Source organism: Saccopteryx bilineata, chromosome X, assembly GCF_036850765.1.
Source record: "Saccopteryx bilineata isolate mSacBil1 chromosome X, mSacBil1_pri_phased_curated, whole genome shotgun sequence".
Lineage (NCBI taxonomy): Eukaryota > Metazoa > Chordata > Mammalia > Chiroptera > Emballonuridae > Saccopteryx > Saccopteryx bilineata.
The window spans coordinates 142,443,085-142,466,355 of record NC_089502.1 but is presented as its reverse complement, the minus strand read 5'-3'; the positions used below and the strand labels follow the sequence as shown (position 1 = coordinate 142,466,355).

General features: G+C 40.0%; 2 protein-coding genes across 4 annotated transcripts in view; one reads left to right on the top strand and one right to left on the bottom strand.

Moving 5' to 3' along the window:
• LOC136316758 (F-box-like/WD repeat-containing protein TBL1X) overlaps window positions 1-14,179 on the top strand; it is a 237,639-nt gene extending 223,460 nt beyond the window's left edge. For all 3 annotated transcript variants that reach the window (XM_066248904.1, XM_066248905.1, XM_066248903.1), the window contains one exon: window positions 14,049-14,179. In XM_066248904.1, the coding sequence (XP_066105001.1) occupies window positions 14,049-14,068 (20 nt within the window). In that variant the 3' untranslated portion in view covers window positions 14,069-14,179. The remainder of the gene's footprint in view (window positions 1-14,048) is intronic.
• The window catches only part of LOC136316759 (eukaryotic translation initiation factor 1A, Y-chromosomal-like), a 135,083-nt gene that overhangs the window by 14,319 nt on the left and 97,493 nt on the right, over window positions 1-23,271 (bottom strand). The gene's annotated exons all lie outside the window — the stretch shown is intronic.

Sequence of the window (23,271 nt, the reverse complement as noted above, 5' to 3'; positions counted from 1 at the left end):
TTAAGACTTCTAGCTTTCCTTTGACCTTAGTTCCCCTCCCTCCCCAAAGTCTAATTAAAAGGAGGTCCTTAGTGAGTTTCTCTAGGTATTAGCCATGTGTGGACCAGTTAACTTCTGGTTTGTGGCTGAAGCAGGGCATGCTGTCCTTCTCAGGGTCAGCTTATAAGGGTTGGCGGGGTCAGTCTCCGTTGTCTACAAGGGTGTCTCTGCTGGGACTGCAAGCTTCAGCTGGCTGCGGTGGACCCAGGCAGGTATGCCTTCTACCTTGGCAGTAGTGGGAGTGGTCAGGATCATGGTGTGTGGACCCGATAGACATTTGCCCTGACAGCAAAGAGTGTGGGTAAATTGAAAGTGCCCTCCGAGGGCCACCCTAAACTAAAGGCTATTCTAGTTCACAAACCGCAACGTGGCGGAATCAACAGGAGTCCCATAGTCTCGTGCCCTGCGAGAGAAATCAGAAAAGTTATCGAGCAAGCACTGAAGAGGCGTTAGGGCAGTAGACTGCCCCTGACCCATGGCCCTTGACTCGCAAAGGAATCCTGTGAGGAAGCAACGGGCGAAGCAGACAAACAAACCAAATATGCACACGAAACAAACAAAACTTCTAAACCAAAACCAAAAGGGAGAAGGCAGCGTCCTGCGTTCCCTGACTAACCAGGTGGGGAGAAATCAGGTGGCGTCCCGCCTGCTCCACTACACCCTTTTCTCTAACCAGAGCTCTGTTTCCAAATATTCAAAGAGGAAGCTTCCTTACTAAACAGTCTTGAGACTCCAAAGGTTTCAAATCAGCCAAATTCAGTTTCCAAATGGCAACTGCCAGAGGCTGGCCAGCTACCAACGTCTGCTGCAGCCCACTCCATGAGGAGGGGTCTTACACGGCCTGTCTCGCTGGGGCCTCCATGTGTTACATCGCAGGAGACAGACCACAGCAAACCCAAAGTCAATTTTATAAGTTTTATTGCAAACCTGCACAGGGACTGCAGGCAACCCATGCAAGGGAACACTGAAGCCCGAGCATCTAAAATGGCTCCTTTTTATAGGGTGGCTATCTAGGCTAAGCAAGCAAGTAGCGTTTACAAGGGCGGGAGGGGTGTGGTTAGCTGACCTCATTCTTGGCTAAGTCTCTAGGGTAGGGCTTCCTTGATCTGGGTATGTAGAGTTCAGTGGAAATATTGCTACATTTCTAACTGTTGTTTATCTTTTGCCTCCTAGCCATGTACTAGATGTACTCAGTTTTCATGGCTGGTGGCCTGCACCGCTTGTCCTAAGATGTCACAGTCACTGAAGACCACTGATGCCACACTCCCCGCCCAAGAGGTGGAACACAGATTTATTATGTAACCATTACTCACTAGAAAACTCGGAGGCAGCACATGGAAGCAGGTTGTTGGTTACAGTGATTTAATAATATTTTCTCCAATGACCACTGTAGCTGCTACCACAACTAATAATCACAATTAAACTTCCTTAATGACTATACCAGTAATAGTGACTTTGTGGTTGAGCTGAAGTGTATCATTGAAATTTCTATAATTAAAAGTCTGTAAAACAAGTTAATTGTGTAGACAAGACTATTGAGTAGAGAGGCTGTATTCATTCCCTTTAGAGGCAACCATTTACATGAAACATGTAAACACCTGATATGCTAAACATAAGCACTAAATCAGTATGCTGATGGCAAAGTGTTTTGTCTGTTAGCAAAAACTGGCATCTTGAACAATGCATTATTAATCTGACTACAGATGCTATATATTCTTGAAGGCATGAATACTTGCTTTGCTTTAGATAAAAATATCCCTCTGGTTCTTTAAAAGAATATGCTGTTCTTAATTCAATGTAATCATTGTTTGTTTCTAAAGTAACAGAAGTCTAGCCTAATCATCTTATTTTTATGAGTTAGTAAACTGGGTCTTTTTGAGTGATAGAAATAACCACCATCCTGTGACAATCAGGATACTGTCATAGACCTGAGTGGTGTTTTTATTTCTTTTTTAAAAATTTTATTTATTTTTTATTTAAAAAATTAAAAAAAATTTAAATTTATACACTTTAGAAAGGGGAGGGAGAGAGTGAGAGAATGAGAAAGGGAAGCGGGGAGAATAGGAAACATTAACTCTCACATGTGTCTTGACCAGGCAAGCCTAGGGTTTCGAACTGGCAACCTCAGCAATTCCAGGTTGAGACTTTATCCATTGTGCCATCACAGGTCAGAATGTGGTTTTTATGAGTACAAAGAAGGTTCAAAATCATTGCAATTTCCTGCTGCTACTGCCACAGTAAGCTTTCACTTCTGCCATTTGTTCCTCATGCACCAGTTTGGCTGGTATGGCTGATTGGCACTTGGCATGCATTTAACCTCCTCGTATGTATGCTGTACCACAGGGGCCAAAACTACATTCCCCAGTTGGAAGTGAGGTGGAAGCCATTTCCCTGCTGCTTCAGTGTTACTACTGGCAAGTGAAATCCTGAAGATGTCGGGTTTTGTGTGCACAGGATCTGGGATCTGGTAACCTGATGGGTGTCAAGAGGCCATTATAGCCATGGAAACTAGATTTTAGTTATGTATCCAATCATTACAGCAGCAGCCCCTGCTCTTTACTTTCATCTTCACTGCACTATGCTGTCTGGTCCCCCAGGAAAAAGTGGCCAAGGCCTTTCTCTCTCCCCACTTCAGCCACTCTTGCCTGCTCTAGGATAGCTGGAGGACCCGGGGCTCTATGCTCAACTTGCCACTTGTTCTCCGTGCAAGTGAAAGCTGGTGGGGAACACTGGGAGATTTAATTCTCTTCTTGCAAAACAAACAAATAAACAAACAAACAAACAACTATACATCATTTCTAGAGAAAAAATATGTCTTCCGTCTTCCTCAAAATACAAAGTTGGATAGATAGCATAGGAAAAAATATGGAGGTCCTTGAATACTATTGCACTTGTTTCTGAAAGAAATGGGGAACAATTAAATGTTTTTACCACTGTGACAGTGTTGCTTTAGAAAGAGAAGTCAAGCAAGTACTAGAGGGGAAGAAGTGGCATCATATAAGCTATGTAAGAGGCTTTGTTGTTGTTGTTGTTGTTACAGAGACAGAGAGAGGGACAGGCAGACAGGAAGGGAAAGAGATGAGAAGCCTTGATTTTTTGTTGTGGCACCTTAGTTGTTCACTGATTGCTTTCTCATATGTGCTTTTTTTTTTTTGATTTCTTATTTTTTTATTGATTTAAATTTATTGCATTTACATAGATTCAATTGTCCCACTGAATACATCCTCCTGCACCCCCAAATTCCCCTCAACATCCTTCTTGCCCCCTCCCCCAAAACCCTCCCCGCTTTCCTCTAGGATTTGCTCTTCTGCTCTCTGTAATGCTGTTATGTATATGCAATTTCACCAAGCTCTTTCCCTTCTCTGATCTCATCCTCTGATCCCCTTTCCCTCTGTCTGCTTGCCCACTGGTCCCTTTGATCCCTCCTCTGCCTCTATTCTGTTCCTTAGTTCACATTGTTCATTGGATTCCTCATATGAGTGAAGTCATATAATATTTTTACTTCTTGTCTGGTTTATGTCACTTAACATAATAGTTTCCAGGTCCATCCCTGTTGTTGCAAAAGGTATTTTCTTCTTTTTCATGGCCCCATAGTACTCCATGTGTATATGTAGTACAACTTTTTAATCCACTCGTCCACTGAAGGACACTTGGGCTGTATCCCGATCTTCATTATTGTAAACAATGCTGCCATAAACATGGGGATGTTTTTTTTCTTCATTTTTTCTGAAGCTGGAAACAGGGAGAGACAGTCAGACAGACTCCCGCATGCGCCCGACTGGGATCCACCCGGCACGCCCACCATGGGGTGATGCTCTGCCCACCAGGGGGCGATGCTCTGCCCATCCTGGGCATTGCCATGTTGCGACCAGAGCCACTCTAGCACCTGAGGCAGAGGCCAAGGAGCCGTTCCCAGCACCCGGGCCATCTTTGCTCCAATGGAGCCCTGGCTGGGGGAGGGGGAAGAGAGAGACAGAGAGGAAAGTGCGGCGGAGGGGTGGAGAAGCAAATGGGTGCTTCTCCTGTGTGCCCTGGCCAGGAATTGAACCCAGATCCTCTGCACGCTAGGCCGAAGCTCTTCTGCTGAGCCAACCTGCCAGGGCTGGGGATACATTTCTTATTTTGAACCAGTGATTTGGTGTCCTTGGGATATATTCCTAAAAGTGGGATGGCTGGGTCAAAAGGCAGTTCCATTTTTAATTTTTTGAGGAATCTCCATACCATTTTCCACAGTGGTTGCACCAGTCTGCATTCCCACCAGCAGTGCAGGAGGGTTCCCTTTACTCCACATCCTCGCCAGCATTTATTATGTTTTGTTTTGTTAATGTGTCATTCTGACTAGTGTGAGGTGATATCTCATTGTGGTTTTAATTTATATTTCTCTAATAATTAGTAATGTTGAACATTTTTTCTTTTGCCTATTGGCCATTTAAATGTCCTCTTTGAAGTGTCTATTCATTTCTTTTGCCCATTTTTGATTTGATTAAGTTCCTTGATTTCTCTTATCAATGTTTTATAATTTTCTGAGTACAAGTCTTTAACCTCCTTGGATAAATTTACAGCTGGGTACTTTCTTTGTTGTTGTTGCAGTAGTAAAGGGGATTGTTTTCTTAATTTCTCTTTTGGACAGTTCATTGTTGGTGTATAAAAATGCCACTGGTTTTTGAATATTAATTTTATATCCTGCCACCTTGCTGAATTCACTTATTAGGTCCACTAGTTATTTTACTGAGACTTTAGGGTTTTCTATGTACAATATCATATCATCAGCAAATAATGATAGCTTTACTTCTTCTTTTTCAATTTGGATGCATTTCTAAAATCTTAAATCTACATTCCTCTTTACCCTTGTTCTGTTTACAACAGGACCGTTAACACTTCTTACATCATTGGTTTGGTTGTAATAAATTCCTTGAGGGTTTTTTTTTTTTTTTTGTATGGGAAGCTTTTTATTTCTCCTTCTATTTTAAATGATAGCCTTGATGGATAAATAAGTCTTGGTTGTAGGAAACTGTTCTGCATTAATTTGAATATCTCTTGCCATTCCCTTCTTGCCTCAAGTGTTTTTGTTGAGAAGTCGGATGTCATCCTTTTGGGGTCTCCTTTGTAGGTGATTGACTGCTTTTCTCTTGCAGCTTTTAGTATTCTTTCTTTATTTCTTAGCTTTGGTTTTTTAATTATGATGTGTCTTCATTTAGGTTTATTTGGGTTCCTTTTTAATGGGATTCTCTGTGCTTCTTGAACTTGTGTGACTTTTTCCTGCATCAATTCCAGGACATTTTCAGCTATGATTTCTTCATTCAGGTTCTCTATTCCTTGTTCTTTCTCTTCTCCTTCAGGAACCCCTATGATGCATATGTTGTTTCTCTTCCTATTGTAACAGACTCTCTTCAAGTTTTCTCAGACATTTTGATCCTCTTTTTTCTTTTGCTGTTCTGCTTCTGTGCCTTTGCTTATCTTGTCCTCTAAATTGCTGATTCAATCCTCTTTTTCATCCCACCTGCTTTTCATTCCTTGTAGTGTAGTCTTCATTTCTGATATTGTGGTTATCATTTCTGTCTGATCCTTTTTTATGATCTCAATGTCCTTTTTGATGCCAGATATCTCATTGTTTAGGTGCTCATGTTGTCTATCTATGGTTGCTCTAATATCCTTGAGCATCCTCACAATCATTATTCTAAACTATGCATCCAGCATTTTAGTTATTTCCATTTCATTCAATTCTTTTTCTGGGAATCCCTCTAGTTGATTCTTTTGAATTGCACTTCCCTGTCTTCCCATTTTGTTTCAATATAGACTGCTCCTTCGGATATGTTGTTTGTGTAGTTGAGTATAGGGTTGGTGTTGTCTGACTCCAGCTTTCAGTTGTGTAATTTCTAAATCTTCCTGGGATGGCTTCAGCTATTTGTAATCCACTGTGGACTACTTGTCTGTGACAATGTTTTCTTTGCCTTAGCTGGGTCAGGTATGAGGAGCCTTTCCTTAAGATACCACTCTAACTATGGTTGTTAGGTCTTGAGCTGATGATCTGTATTTGGTCACTGGATGTACCAGTCCTGGAACTCACAGGCCAGAAACAGGTGAAGACCAGTGGGAATCACCGCTTTTGACTGGCCCTCAGCAACCTTCTTGGAGTTACAGGCGATCCAGAATCCATCTTCTCCTCATCCGACATCTGATCCTCCAGGTCGGCCATCTTGGGCTGCTCTCTCATATGTGCTTTGACTGGGGGGCTACAGCAGAGCAAGAGACTCCTTGCTTAAGCCAGCAACTTTTGAGCTCAAGCCATGGGGTCATGTCTATGATCCCATGCTCAAGCCAGTGACCCTGCAATCAAGCTGATGAGCCTTGCTCAAACCAGATGAGCCCATGCTCAAGCCGGCAACCTCAGGGTCTTGAACCTGGGTCCTCTAGCATCGCAGTCTGACCCTCTATCCACTGTGCCACCACCTGGCCAGACCTAGGAGGCTGTTTTTGTGGAGCATTTAGTCATTCATTCGATAGATGCTTATCAAGTTTCACTCCCCAGGCATTGTACCAGATGTTGAGAATCCACCTGAAGCAAGTCTGACCCTGTGTTTGAAAAGCTTACAGTAGTTAAGTGAGAAACAACAACCTGATGCAGTACATGCTAAATAGAGGACACTTTGAAAATACAATAAGGACAACTAGAGAAAGCAACATTTTAGTTGACAACTGAAGGATGAGTCAGGAGTAACTCAACTGAAGGATGAGGTAAAGTGATAGGAAGAGCCATCCAGGCAGTGTGAAAAACATGTTCAAAGGCTCAGAAATGAGGGATAGAGCTTCTTTGAGGAACTAAAAGAAGTTCAGTGTGTCTAGAGTCTCTGAGATGAAGGGTGGGAAAAAGGGGGAGGGAGGAATGGGGAGAGATGAGCTTGGAGAGAGAGAAGGAAGACTTGAAGATTGTTCCAAGCCTGTTATGAAATTCAGGATTTCTCTAAGGAGCAACAGGTAGTCATTTAAGCAGTGACATGATTACGTTTGCTTTGTAGGAACTCATTCTGGCTGCCATATAAAAAATGAACCACTGGGGGCCCTGGTCGGATGGCTCAATGGTAAAGCGTCGGCCTGGCGTGCAGGAGTCCCAGGTTCGATTCCCGGCCAGGGCACACAGGAGAAGCGCCCATCAGCTTCTCCACCCCTCCCCCTCTCCTTCCTCACTGTCTCTCTCTTCCCCTCCCGCAGCCAGGGATCCATTGGAGTAAAGTTGGCTCGGGCGTTGAGGATGGCTCTGTGGCCTCTGCCTCAGGTGCTAGAATGGCTCTGGTTGCAACAGAGCAATGCCCCAAATGGGCAAAGCATCGCCTCTGGTGGGCATGCTGGGTGGATCCCAGTCGCGCACATGCGGGAGTCTGTCTGACTGCCTCCCCGTTTCCAGCTTCAGAAAAATACAAAAAAAAAAAAAGGATCACTGGGGAGTAAACTGGAGGTTGGGAAACCACTAGGAGACTGCTGCTGCAATAGGCCGAGGGTAAGGCAATGATGGCCTCAATTAGGACAGTGACAGATGGCAAGGAAAGGGATCCAAGATACCTGTCAAAGAGAGATCTTCAATACATCCCTTTGTAGAATTTTTCTATAAAATAATTTTAATTTTTCAAATCATATAAGTAGAATTGTGAGCTTTGATACACCTCTCGCTTGGCCATACTGGAGTGGTCTAACCACTGGACTCTTAGTAACAGGCATACTTATGATCAGCGGCAGCTTCTGAAATGAATGGTGTAGAACCACAGAGAATATAACCAACTCCTATAGGTAGTCTTGCAAAATCTAATTGACTTTGTGATGCCAAATGTTTCCCCCTTGTTTCTCCAACTGAATTCTTAGTTTCTAAAAGGCAAGATTTGTGGTGTGAGATGGCCCTGAAGAAGAGGAAGGGGTCATCCTATGGAGGACCTTATAATCCATAGTAAGGACTTCTGTCTTTATCTTAAGAACAATGGGAAACCTTGGAGGAATTCTTCATTGGGGATTGACAGAATGACATGCCTTTTTCTTCATATTAAAAAAATCTTTTTAAACTAAAAATTTCAACACACTCAAAAGTATAGAAAATAAGTATAAAAACCACCATATACCCATTACCTACATAACATTTACCATGTTTGATTCATCTATCTCTTTCTTCACTCTTTGTTTTTAAAACTGAAATATTTCTAAAAAATTCCAGACATGACAGTTTACTTCTAAAACCTTTAGTTTGCATATTTAATAAACAGAGCAATTTCTCACAGTCACAATATCATTATCACATCTAATAAAATTAATAATAATTCATTAATATCATCTAATACGCAATCCATATTCAAATTCCCCAACAGTCTCAAAAACGTTTTTTTTTTTTTTAAAGTTGGTTTGTTTGAATCAGGATCTAAACAAGGTCTATACATTGTGTTTATGAGGTCTGTTAAATATCTTTTACTTTACAGCAGTCTTCCTTCTCACTTTTTGTTTCATGCCATTGGCTATTGGAAGAAAACAGGTAAGTTGTCTTGTGGAACAGTCCACCGTCTGAATTAGTCTGTTGTGACCTCTTAGTTGTTCATTGATTGCTTTCTCATATGTGCTTTGACTGGGGGGCTACAGCAGAGTGAGAGACTCCTTGCTCAAGCCAGCAATCTTTGAACTCAAGCCATGGGGTCATGTCTATGATCCCATGATCAAGCCAGTGACCCTGCGATCAAGCTGGTGAGCCTTGCTCAAACCAGATGAGCCTATGCTCAAGCTGGCGACCTCGGGGTCACAAACCTGGGTCCTCTATCCCAGTCTGACCCTCTATCCACAACCAGTAAGTAGACTTAATACCTGAACTGACTGTAATTTTGATCTTTACAAGAAATGTAATATTAATACACCAGGTTTCAGCATGTTTTGTTGGGTCAATGACTAGGTCTGCCCACAAAGTCCTGTTTAACCCAAATACATACACATGATGTGTTTGGTCATTTGTACTCATTCTAAAAGACATTAGGTATTCTAAGCTTCTTGAAAGAGCACAGTAAACTGCCTTCTTCAGTACCATGCCAATTGCCCAGAATACCTCCCTTCTTGGTCTGGAATTTTATGACCAAGACCAGTAAAGAAATCTGTTGTGTGAGTTCTCTCTATCTCTCAAAGGAAAAAGAGGCAATCTCATGATAAAATCCTTGCTATTTCCCCCCTCTCCAACAACAAAAAGATGTCCTGGCCAAAAAATAATACATATTTTTTTCTAATAGCACCCTTGCCCCACCCTTCTTCCTAGAAAAACCTTGCGTTTTGCACAACCCCAGAGCACCCTTGTAGTTGCTGGATGGGATATTGCTCAGTTTATGAACCACTCAATAAAGCTAATTACATCTTCAAATTTATTCAGTTGAATTTAGTTTTTTGACAGTCTCATGCCTGAATTTTTTTCACCTGCAAACTTCAATTCATCTATCAAGATCCAGTTCAAATGCCACCTTCTCCAAAAAGCCTGCTTTGATTTTCTCAGGCACAGTCAGTCCCTTTTCTCATAGAAGACTGTTCTTACCTCTGTATGTATCAGTTTACTTGCTTACCTTACCTTCCTTTCAAAACTCTGAGTTTCTTACCGCCAAACGATATTCCATGATAGTTATGCTCAATATATTGAATGAATTAAGAAATATTAAAAGTTGTAATTTTCTTATTTTTCTCTTCTTGATAATCCAGTTTTTATTCTTTTCTTTAATATGCTCTCAGAATTTTTCAATAATAATAGTCTTGTTTTTCACAATATTTTACATTTTCTTAAGTAGTTTCATCTATCTGTTTCTTTTCAGACTTTCAACTATCTTTTGACAGGCAGGTAGATTCACTACTTTTTTCATTTTTATCAATGAAGAAATAGACACCAAGAAATGCCAAGTGCCATAATATTGCCCAGTTAGTAAGAGAATCAGAAATGGATTCTAGGTTTTCTGACAACTAGTCCAATCCCTCCCCCCATGACATGGCACTTTGTCTATAATATTCTCTATTCTCCAGAGGTTTAGTAGAGTAAAACCACAGAAACATTCAAAACAAATAATATCTTAATACAAAACTGTGAAAATGTTTCTTTGAACAAACAAAGAATAAAAATGACCATTCTTACCAATTCTAATTCATCATTCTTCAGTGTTTTAAATATTGTACAATTTAAAATTTATTAAAAGAATAGTTTAAAAAACAAAGTCTACTCTTAATATTCCAATTTTGTATTTTCTTTAATTCCTGCTCTAAACAATAGTATTTGTTTTAATCTGAAAAATATATTTTTTCTGGTACTCTAAAACAGTGGTCCCCAACCTTTTTTGGGCCATGGACTGGTTTAATGTCAGAAAATATTTTCATGGACCGGCCTTTAGGGTGGGATGGATAAATGTATCACATGACCGAGACAAGCTTCAAGAGTGAGTCTTAGACAGATGTAACAGAGGGAATCTGGTCATTTTTTAAAAATAAAACATTGTTCAGACTTAAATATAAATAAAACAGAAATAATATAAGTTATTTATTCTTTCTCTGCAGACCGGTACCAAATGGCCCACAGACCGGTACCGATCCACGGCCCAGGGATTGGGGACCACTGCTCTAAAATACATACAAATACACTGGCATGCTTGTACATTTCTGGATGATCTATGTTTCTTTGAACTATCTACATGAAAAAGTTTTTTAAATTGCATAGAGAGAAAGCAGTACCAAAATGTTCTTGATTATTAGCTATTTCTTATGTTGGTGCAGGCAAGTGTATGAATGTTCCAAAATTATTCACCTATTGATTTGGATCTTGGCACATATTGTCTCACATAATTAGTGTTCCCAAAATTTCTCTCCTTGTTCCTCTTTTCTTCTTCAACTATGTGTACTCCAGAATTCCAATCAGTTTATGTAGCTACTCTACCCTCAAGGAGGTGGAGCTTACACACACACACACACACACACACACACACTCACACACACACACACCCTCAGGAGTGGGTTGCATTTAGTGACTTCTTTCCAAAAAGTGTTGTGGAGGATCGGGATAAAGGAAATAACTGGCAAAGACTATCTCAGCAGGGATCAAGGTCAACATCACCAATAAGTTATGTTGATAGCATGTCCCCTTAATATGATGTGATAAAAATGGCACTTCGCCTCTGTGGTTTTCTCCACAAAAACGTATAACCCCTGTCTAATCATGAGAAAAAACACAAACAAATTCTAACACAAGGACATTCTACAAAATCCCTGACCAGTCCTCCTCAAAACTGTGAAGGTTAAAAAAACAAGAAGTCTGAGAAGCTGTTACAGCCAAGAGAGGTTGAAGGAAATGTGATGACTAAATATGATACAGCATCCTAGGTGGGATTATGAAACAGAGGAAAGACATCGGGTAAAAATTAAGTAAATCTGAATAAACTATGGGCTTTAGTTAATAGCATTAATGTACCACTATTGGTTTAATACAGTGTGTTCGTAAAGTCATGGTGCACATTTGACCTGTCACAGGAAAGCAACAAAAGACGATAGAAATGTGAAATCTGCACCAAATAAAAGGAAAAGCCTCTCAGTTTCTGTAGGATGATGTGGCAGCATGTGCGCATGCGCAGATGATGACATAACACCATGTATACAGTGGAGCAGCCCACGGCCATGCCAGTTGAGATGTGGACGTACAGAGGAAAGTTCATGTGTTCTGTGGCTCGCTAAATTCAAATCCGTGACCAAAGTGCAACGTGAATATTGGCGCGTTTATAACAAAACGCCACCACATAGGAATAACATGACTGGGTGGGATAATCAGTTGAAGGAAACCGGCAGTTTGGTGGAGAAACCCTGTTCTGGTAGGCCATCAGTCAGTGATGAGTCTGTAGAGGCTATACAGGATAACTACCTAATGAGCCCTAAAAAATCTGTGCGTGAGCCCACATTGAACTGCACTGAATAGGTATGAAACTGGGAGAGTTTTCCTTTTATTTGGTGCAGATTTCACATTTCTATCGTCTTTTGTTGCTTTCCTGTGACCGGTCAAAAGTGCACCATGACTTTACGGACACACTGTAGTTGTGACAAATATACTGCACTGATGTAAAGTGTTAACATTGGGAAAACTGGGTGTGGGGTATATGGGATCTCTCTGGACTATCATGGCAACTTTTATGTAAGATCTAAGGTTATACTAAAATTTAAAAATGTATATTTAACTTTTTAATTTTTATATTTTATTTATTGATTTTTGGAGAGAGAGGGGAGAGAAAAAGAAAAAAGAGAGAGAGAATGAGAAAGAGAGGGGGAGAAGTAGAAAGCACTTACTTGTAGTAGTTGCTTCCTGTATGTGCCTAGATTGGGCAAGCCCAGGAATTCGAACTGGTGACCTAAGCTTTCTAAGTCAACGCTTTATCCACTGTGCCACCACAGGTCAAACTTAACTTTCTTTAAAAAGGAAAAAAAAAATCAACCTCTTTCTTGCTACCTGTTATGTACAGAAATTATTGACATTGAAAAACCCTTTACAATCTGGCCCCAGCTACCACTTCAGACTATTTTTCTGCTACTTTCTACATATCCAATGTTCCACCCTCAATGAATTTTTACTGTTCTCCAAATGTACCAGGTTTCAGCATATTTTGTTGGGTCAATGACTAGGTCTGTCCACAAAGTCCCGTTTAACCCAAATACATACACATGGTGTGTTTGGTTGTTCGTACTCATTCTAAAAGACATTAAGTATTCTAAGCTTCTTAGAAGAGCACAGTAAACTGCCTTCTCCAGTACCTTGCCAATTGCCCAGACAACCTCCCACGCAGTGTCCTGCCTTTACCACTAGAGGACATTGGTCTTTCAAATAATTTTAATAAGATCAAGGCAAATTATTAATAAAGGGAAAAAATAGTTTTGATCTAAATTTTATAGGCTTTTGGGGTATAAGCCCAATTTTATAAAAGCATACCAAACAAAAAAGGTATTTATACCCAAGAAAAAAGAAAAAGAACAAGGAGAAAATTCACTAAAATATAAACTATGTGTATTCCCAAATGGTGGATAACAGACGTTCTGCTGTTACTGCTTTTTTGTTTTCCCATATTTAGTTTTTAACAATTATGAAATATAAACTACATACAAAAGTGTATATCAAACATATATACTTTTGATTTTAAGTTAAAAACTAAAACATATTGAGTGGGTATGTCAATAAAACAGAAACTTACATGCAACTGCCTTGACCATGACCCTCAACCTCCTCCCCAGAGATCACTCCTAACTCCTGATAATCAAGTCCTTGATTTTCACATTATGTTGTTTTTGTTCTACTCCTAGGTGTGCATCCTGGATTTGAGTACTGTTTGAATGAAACCAGATTGTTTAGGTTCTCTTTCTCTGTCACTCTTATTCTTTCTTCTTTTGCTTAACATTATGTTTTTGAGATTTCATCCATATCACAGTGTATGTAGCTGTGTATTACCATTGCTATAGAGGATTCATTCAATTGAATTAATATGCCACAATATATATTTCCATTTTATTAAAGATGGACTTGTGGTTTTAGTATTATGGGTTATTACAAATCATGTTGCCATGAACATCCTGAAATGTTTCTTGTTTACAATGTCAGTGCACAAGTTTTTCCAGGGCATATACATAGAAGAGCTGTGGGCCGTCAGCTATGTTTACCTTCCACTTTATTAGATAATGCCAACCTGGTTTCTAAAGCCTTTGTACCAATTTATACTCCCACCAGCAGTGTATGACAGTTCCTATGTTCTACATTATTAATAAGACCTGATATTATCAGTATTTTTAACACCTTTTAATTAATGTAAAACTGACATTCTTTTAAAAGACTGAAAATTAAATTTTTGCTAATCTGCTGGGTTTGTAGTGGTATCCCAATATGGAAAATTTCTAAAATTCACCCTGTACTCCAGTTCAGTTTGAGTTGGCATTGTGAGAACGTGAATCCTAAGTTTATTAATGCAGCTGTTAGAGTAACTTGTATGTGTTCTTTTCAGGCATAGATTACCAGTCCTAGGTGACCAGGCACTGTCACAAGTAAGCCCTCCAGTGAGTTTCAAACACTTAGGCCCACCTCAGAGAAGTGGAGTTGCTCCTGTTGCACCAAGATGTCTAGCTGCTCCAGTGAAGACAATGTGGTTTGTATTTCAGATTAAAAAAAAAAATCTGTTCTTGTCTTTTTCTCGAGCGGTATTTCTTTTCTAAATTGAATTTCATTTCACAGTGAAATGCAGAGATCGTAAGCGTACAGTTCATGAGTTTGACAGTGATCTCTAAAGCTGTGTGAACATTCATGTACAAGTTCCTTTGTGACCAGATCCTGACACTCCTTTTCGGTAAATGCTCAGGACTTGAATTGCTAGGTTACAGGGTTGATGTGATTATAACTTTATGAGAATCTGCCAGTTTTTCAAAGTGTTTGTGGTCTTTTACATTCTGTCCCATTCTGTGTTTCTTGACCTCTGAAGTGGCATAAAAACACACATTTTTAAGCTATATGTAATTTGACTTAACAGAAAACACATGACTTACGTAAAGATGTGGATATTCCTGCCACCTAAGTGGTATAGACGATTTTCTTTAACTTCTTCCGTCTTAATGTTTTTCACACTTGGAGCTAATGTTAACCACCTACAAAGAGATATTTTTCTGACATAATTATTTGAAAGTACTTGGAAAAGCATAAGGCAGTATATGCAAGGGTAAGTTTGTATATTTTTATAAATAATCATCTATAGCAGTTCCATATTATTTTGATTATATCTTTGAAACAGACATGCATAGCTTCAAAGTATGTTTATTTTAAAATTATCCTTACAGTTCTTAATTTATTCTTTGAATAAAGAGTTATTAAATGATATTAAATAGTTATTTATTATGCTCTCATTTAAAACATTCCAAAAATATTTAAGGTAATTTAGGGATTAATTTATCAAGAAAAAAAGGTAAGGGATTGAGAAATATAGATTGGTAGTTACAAAGTTGTCATGGGAATGCAAAGTGCAGCCTAGGGAATATAGTCAAGAGTATTGTAATAAGTATGTATGCTGCCAGGTGGGTTCTGGAAGTATCAAGGGGCCACCTTGTAAAAGTATATCATTGTCTAACCACTGTGGTATGCACCTGAAACTAATATCAAACAATATTGAATGTAAACTGGAATTAAAAAATTAAATAAAAAAAAGTGCTCCTGGGTGGAAAAAGAAAATAAAAGCCTTGGTTAAAAAAGAAATTATGTAGTCTGACCAGGGAGTAACACAGTGGGTAGACCTGGGACCCTGGGAGCCCAGGTTCCAAACCCCGAGGTCACTGGCTTAAGCGCGGGTTCATCTGGCTTGTCGGCTTGAGTGTGAGATCATAGACATGACCCCATGGTCACTGACTTGAGCCCCAAGATCGCTGGCTTGGATCCCAAGGTCACTGGCTCAGCTGGAGGCCTGCGGTCAAGGCACGAATGAGAAGCCATCACTGAACAACTAAAAAACTGCCATAACTGCAAGCTGATACTTTTTATCTCTCTCCCTGCCTGCCTGTCTCTCTCTCTTTCAAAAAAATTGAAATACCTAGAATTGAAGAAGTTTTGTGATTATTTTTTTGCTAGCAATAATTAACTTATGTACTATTAATTTAAAAAAAAGCTTTGTTAATCAGGAATATAGAAGTTTAATAAAAATAAAAAAAGAAATAGGTTCTTAAGTATATCATATTTTGTCCACAGAGTGACACTGTTGGTGATTTAAAAATCAAAAGTCATGTAACATGGTTCTTTGTGATGAGAAATATTTGCTGTTACAGCAGTTCTGGTGCCAGATTACTAGACTTATCTTTCTACACTGAGGCACACAGAAGGTTAAACTTGATGGTCATTTCCAGAACCTAATTTATGTCTAATGGGTATGAGACAATTTCTCTCAGGCTGTGTGTGTTAAAAGAGTAAGGACTGTATTTTACTCCTTATCTCCACAGTCCTAATAGTTAGTATTCAATCAGATAGAGTGTACCAAAATAGTCTTTAAAGAGATGTTTGGTCTTGGCTGGCTGGCTCAGTGGATAGAGTGTCAGCCTGGCATATGGATGTCCCAGTTTCAGTTCCCAGTCAGGGCACACAAGAGATGCAACCATCTGCTTCTCTTCCCTTCCCTCTCCTTTTCCTCTCCCTCTTCCCCTGTTGCAGCCAGTGGCTCTACTGGTTAAAGGGTCACCCTGGGCACTGAGGATAGCTCAGTTGGTCCAAGTGTCAGCCTCAGTTACTAAGAATAACTCAGTTGATTCAAGCATCGGCCAGACAGGGGTTGCTGGGTGGTTCCTGGCCAGGAACTTGTGCATACAGAAGTCTGTCTCATCACCTTCTCTCCTCTCACTTAAAATAAAATGTATGAATGTGACTTAACACTTTCTGTTTCATAAAATTGTATCTGGACCTGGCCAAGAGGCTAAGTAAATAAAGCATCATCCTGGTGCGCCAAGGTTGTGGGTTCCATCCCAGGTCAGGGCTCATACGAGAAGCAAACAATGAATGCACAACTAAATGCAACAACTAATGGAATGGTGAGCTGATACCCTTCTATCTCTCTATTCTCTCCTCCCCCCAAAATCAATGAAAAAAAATTTAAATGTAACTGGACTGAGATTCTTCCTTTTCTTAAAAGGTCCAAGAGGAAAGTACTTGGAAGAAAAGATTCTGGGGATATGTCTGTTCGAAGCAAATCAAAAGCTTCCCTTGGCAGTAGCAGTAGTAACAGCACTGGTTCTGTTACTTCACCCAACAGCAATGTGACCACCCCAAACAGCCAGAGGTCTCCTGGCCTCATCTACCGAAATGCTAAAAAGTCCAACACATCTAACGAAGAGTTTAAGCTGCTACTTCTCAAGAAAGGAAGTTGTTCAGATTCCAGTTAATGCATATCTGCTACTGAGATCCTGAAGAGTCCCATCCTGCCTAAACCTCCTGGAGAGCTCACAGCTGAGTCCCCGCAAAGCACCCATGAGGCACACCAGGGGGTACCTGGAACTGAAGCATTGTCCCCACTCTCGCCCTGCTCCCCACGAGTTAATGCAGAAGGCTTTTCCTCAAAGAACTTTGCTACCTCAGCATCAGCAAGGGTTGGACGTTCCTGGGCCCCCCCCTGCAGCCAGCAGCAGCCGCTACAGTGTCCGCTGCAGGCTGTACAATGCACCCATGCAGGCCATCTCTGAGGGCGAGACGGAAAATTCCGATGGGAGCCCGCATGATGACCGATCCTCCCAGAGCTCAACTTAGATGGCCTGTGCCAGGCTGGATGTCAAGAGGCAAAACCTTTAGTCATATGAGGACGGGGAACAGAAGACTAGGGAAAAGCACATTGCAGGGTACCATCACTTACTACCAATGAATTCCTAAATATTTGCTGGGGAAACAGAAGGTGGTTTGGACTTTCTTGATTATTTTCCATGTTTTTAAGTAGCTACAATGTCTTTCATACTTTCCTTTAGCTTATTTTGATTCATCCAGTGTCATTTCTTTTGATAATATAGAACTCAAAATGTCTGCTTTTCATGAAACCTAGAAAAAAGTTTTCCTAGAGCTGCCTGTTCGGAAACAAAACCCTTACTGTCATAATTCTTTAGAAGATAAAATTACTCTGGAGGTTTGGCAATTTTTTACATTAACGTGAACTAAAGTGAAATTTAGAAGAACTACACACATATAAATATAAATACCATATTTTTGATAAAAATGTGTAAATAGATTTATCAATGATGAATGGACATAAGCCAATTATCTACCACACACCAACTGTTTATAGAACACAACAGGAAAAGTGTATAACTGTATTCTGTGAATACCATTTTCATATCAAATAGCATATTTAAATGTCCACCAATATGATTTCTGAGTGATAAACCTCATGTGAATTGTAAACTGGTGAAGTAAAGGAAATCTTGAGGTCATATACTGAGATATGATTAATTTAAAATAATGAATTCAGGCCCTGGCCGGTTGGTTCAGTGGTAGAGCATCGGCCTGGCGTGCAGAAGGTCCCAGGTTCGATTCCCGGCCAGGGCACACAGGAGAGGCGCCCATCTGCTTCTCCACCCCTCCCCCTCTCCTTCCTCTCTGTCTCTCTCTTCCCCTCCCACAGCTAAGGCTCCATTGGAGCAAAGATGGCCCAGGCGCTGGGGATGGCTCCTTGGCCTCTGCCCCAGGCGCTAGAGTGGCTCTGGCAACATAGCGATGCCCAGGAGGAGCAGAGCGTCGCCCCCTGGTGGGCAGAGCGTCGCCCCCTGGTGGGCGTGCGGTGGATCCTGGTCGGGTGCATGTGGGAGTCTGACTGTCTCACTCTGTTTCCAGTTTCAGAAAAATACAAAAAAAAAAAAAAAAAAAAAAAAAAAAAGAATTCAGTTCCAACCATTTTTGTAGGAAATTGCAGCACCAAAAAAGCTAATAGTAATACTCACATGGCTATGATTTGCCATGTGGTAATTTGGACAGAATGAAAAGCATGCGTTTGATTTTTTTTAATCAGTAAGAGAAATAAATCATCATTCTCAAAGCAAAGCCCTGAACAACAGTATTTGACAGTGTCCTTTAAACTTTAAGTTTTCAATGGATTGCTTTAAAGAGAATGGTTATGTTTTGTATTAGGCTACTGGGACATAAATAGTCAAAATCTAATGACTATAATCTTTAAACTCCTTAAACAGTCTGGCAGTTAGCTCCAGGTTCTTTAACTGACAAAAATAAAACACAAGCATGCCACAGAGCTGTTGATTTATTCGTAAATACCTGCAATGACTTTTCAGTGAGATTCTCTCTGTGCTGATGAAACTCGTGCTACCTAAAGATGAACAGAAATGACAGTCAACAATGTAGTTGGGAAGCAGGTGTGTGTATGTGCATTATTTATATTCGCTGTTAAGCTGGGAATGGGAACAGCTCTGGTTCACAAGGCTACATATTCAATACAATTGAGTTTTTGTCTGATTTTACTCTATCTGCTTGATGGCAAAATGGGAGGGGGGCAGGGTGGGAAAGGAAATGTGAGGGCAAGTCTCTGATCAAATGAAGGCAGGGAAAGAAGCTGAATTACTTGAAATTACTTGAATTTTCTTGTCTTAAAACTGAAAAAATGTAGTTACAAGTTGAAATCTGCAAGTAAATTTTACACTTCTGATTTTAACATGAACTGATGCTAATGTCTGAAATATGTCAGAAATATAAGCAGTTATGTGCTTAGACTATGTTTTGAATGGCAGAAGGTAGGAAGTGACAAGAACTAAGGAGGGATATGGCCTTTAAGAGAAGAGACTGCAGTCAGAAAGCTAGTACATACCAGAGTCACCAAGCAATTGATATGCAGCCGGCGTTAGCTTATGCAGGGCGTTTGGGAAAGCAGGTTGTGTGAAAGGGGGTGTGGTTTTGATTTAATTCATGCAAGATGAAGAAGAAAGCCTGGTCTGAGAAGATGCTGTCTTTGAAAAGAAACACTTTCTAAGATGTTACAGATTGAGAATTAGAAAATCTGATTGCTGTTGGGATTTTTGTTTGTTTTTGTGGAAAGAAAAAACAAGTCTGGCTTCTACTATTTGTTTTCACTATCAAATTGTGTTTTTCAATTTCTTGTCATCCTTGTATGTAAATGGATGGTGGGGGTGGTGGGGTAGAGTAGGAGAATGTGTGTGTGTGTGTGTGTGTGCTCACGTGTGTGCATATGCATGCTCTTGTGCTGGGATTGATAAACTACCAGGTAAAGGGTACATATGAACATTTACAAAGTGTTATACTTTTATTAAGAGAAAAAGATTTGGGGTTTTAAAAAATGGACCATTATTTCTCATTGGAACCCATTGGCTAAGAAAACCAGCATGGTTTGACACCACATGGAAACATGAATCTTTTTCTCATGCTTTGAAAAGTACAGTAGGCAAAATTTAAAAATAAAGGTTTTAGACAAATGTCATAAGAAACAGTCATTTCCAACCACAATAGCAGATCTTTTGTAATTTTCATAAAAGCAGTTCATTTGCAGTATAACTTTTTATAGGGGATTTTTTTTTTTTACTTTGTGAAATAGTTGTTATTGTTTAATATCTAGGTCCCCATTTATTTATTTATTTTTTATTTTTTTATTTTTTTCTTTGTGAGCAGTATTTTTATTAAGTTCAATCTTTGTTTTTTTTTCAGATAGAGTGTGTTTTTTTTGTTTTTTATAAATAAAATTTTATTTTAATGTGGTGACATCAATAAATCAGGGTACATACATTCAAAGAAAACATTTCCAGGTTATCTTGTTATTTAGTTCTGTTGCATACCCATCACCCGAAGAGAGATCGTCCTCCGCCACCCTCCATCCAGTTCTCTCTGTACCCCTCCCCCTCCCCCTCTCCCTCCTTCCCTCCCCCCACCCCCCATAGCCACCACACTCCTGTTCATGCCTCTTAGTCTCGCTTTTATGTCCCACCAATGTATGGAATCCTGCAGTTCCTGTTTTTTTCTGATTTGCTTATTTCACCCCACACAATGCTACCAAGACTCCACCATTCTGCTATAAGTGATCCGATGTCACCATTTCTCCTAGCTGAATAATATACCATGGTGTATATGTGCCCCATCTTCTTCATCCAGTCCTCTATTTTTTTTACAGTGATTAACAGCCTTTAAGCAAACTCTTGGCCAATACAGCAAGAATCCATGAATGAGTAGTGTCCTTAACATGTTCCCCAAGTCCAAGTTGGCCCCATTTTATAGGGGATTTTTCATTGTAAAGAAAGGTATGTGGGCTTTAAAAGTGATTCTAAATCTTTTATTTTTTATTTTTTACAGAGAGAGAGAGAGAGAGAGAGTCAGAGAGAGGGATAGACAGGGACAGACAGATAGGAATGGAGAGATGAGAAGCATCAATCATTAGTTTTTTGTTGCACACTGCAACACCTTAATTGTTCATTAATTGCCTTCTTATATGTGCCGTGACCGTGGGCCTTCAGCAGACTGAGTAACCCCTTGCTCGAGCCAGTGACCTTGGGCTCAAGCTGGTGACCTTTTGCTCAAACCAGATGAGGCCTCACTCAAGCTGGTGACCTCGGGGTCTCTAACCTGGGTCTTCCGCATCCCAGTCCAATGCTCTATCCACTGCACCACTGCCCGGTCAGGCTGATTCTAAATCTTGAATTGGCTTTAATAAATGCCACCTTTTTATTATTGACATTAAGTTAAGTAATGATACCATGCATATTTTAAAATACATATTGACTTGAATTGTGAGGCAATAAGATACCTTCTGTATGTAATGATCACAGAACTAACCCTTATAATATAGTTTTACATATTTTGTTACTCTAAAAGTCTATAGCAGAGTCTCTCTATTTTATAGATTAAAAAAAAACACACAAAAAAACAGGCCCTGGCCAGTTGGTTCAGTGGTAGAGTGTTGGCCTGGCGTGCAGAAGTCTCAGGTTCGATTCCCGGCCAGGGCACACAGGAGAAGCGCCCATTTGCTTCTCCACCCTTCCCCCTCTCCTTCCTCTCTGTCTCTCTCTTCCCCTCCCGCAGCCAAGGCTCCATTGGAGCAAAGATGGCCCAGGCGCTGGGGATGGCTCCTTGGCCTCTGCCCCAGGCGCTAGAGTGGCTCTGGTCGCAACAGAGCAATGCCCCGGAGGGGCAGAGCATCGCCCCCTGGTGGGCGTGCCAGGTGGATCCCGGTCGGGTGCATGCGGGAGTCTGTCTGACTGTCTCTCCCGGATTCTAGCTTCAGAAAAATAAAAAAAAAAAAAAAAAAAAAAAAAAAAAAAGATGGATTTTAATTCACTGTGGAAAAGAGTATTAAGTAACAAACTGAATTTAAAAAGCAAGGAATTCTTTAGTAATCTGGAATATTCTACATGGTTTTCTGGAATATTCTACATGGTTTTATTACACAGCATGTAAGACTAAGATTTAGAGGACTGTCTTCAACATCACGGCCATCTTGAAGCAGGGTACACACATTAGGTATTGCAAAAAAATCAAACTTTTCTTCTGTTGTTTGCACTGATGCTAATTTTTTGTTCTTTTGTGTTTATACAACATATCTATGTTGTGTGCGGAAAATTTTTTTCCTTTTGGATTTTTTAAAAAATGTTTTGGCTAAGTAAAGGACGTGGACTAGTTATAGCAAACAAAACACACTGTTTGCTTTTGCCAAAGGTCAGTGAGTGAGTACATTTGGTAGCTGACTTAGATAATGAGATCAGGACAAAGATTCAAGACTATGAGGAATGTTACAGTGTAACTCTTCTGGTACTAGAACCAGTTCATGCCTTCCCAAAAGACAATGATTTATAGACTTGCATCCATTTTGTATTTTTGTACTATTTGTAAATATGAACTTTTTAAATTGGTGCAAAAATGGTTTCTTTTGTAAGATGTTTTCAACATTTACATTCAATTCAAGCCGTTGTATATTTTAGAGCTGTGCAACACTTTAAATCTTGTATTTATTTTTGGTAAAAATAGTGACAGTTTCATTGTGAACCCCTCTCAAAAATGTACTAGAAAAGTTTGATTACCTAGAAAGTGTGTATAGAAACTGCAAATAAATGGGACTGCAATTAACTGGTTTCTCTCTTCATTGTTATACAATTGTATTGTTGGGGTTTCACAGACACAAGCGTTTTGAACTAGACATAAAGAGGAACTTCTCTGGCAAAAGTATGAGCAAAATAATAACAATAATAATACTGTCTCTGTTAATGGGCCCTAATCCAGCTTTGTATTTGAGAGGAAAAAAAACACATTCCCAATGTTGGATATGCTTTCCTGTAGCTCCTCTCTGGGCCAGGAAAAGATTCTGGCTTTACTTTGAAATATTCAGCTTTGCTTCTGATAAGTACTCAGACTGTACCTCCTTCCCAAGATGGGCAGCCTCTCCATACACACACACACACACACACACACACACACACACACACACAATATGCCATTAAATAATGTCAGGTACCCTTTATTACATACCAAATTCACGTGCCCGATACTGTTCAATGCGCCTGTGTACTGTAACTCATGTACTCCCAACGTTGTGCACATTTTGCAGATGGGGAAACTAAGGCACAGAGCATTACTTCACTTTCCCAAAGCCATAGAGCCTTGGTGCTGGGGTTTCAATGGTCCAGGGTCGGTGTTTGCACCCAACTGAGATCGCTAAATGACATCGCTAAGAACCCGCCCCTCCCCTTTCAAATTCCAGTACGGAAGAGCCCACCCAG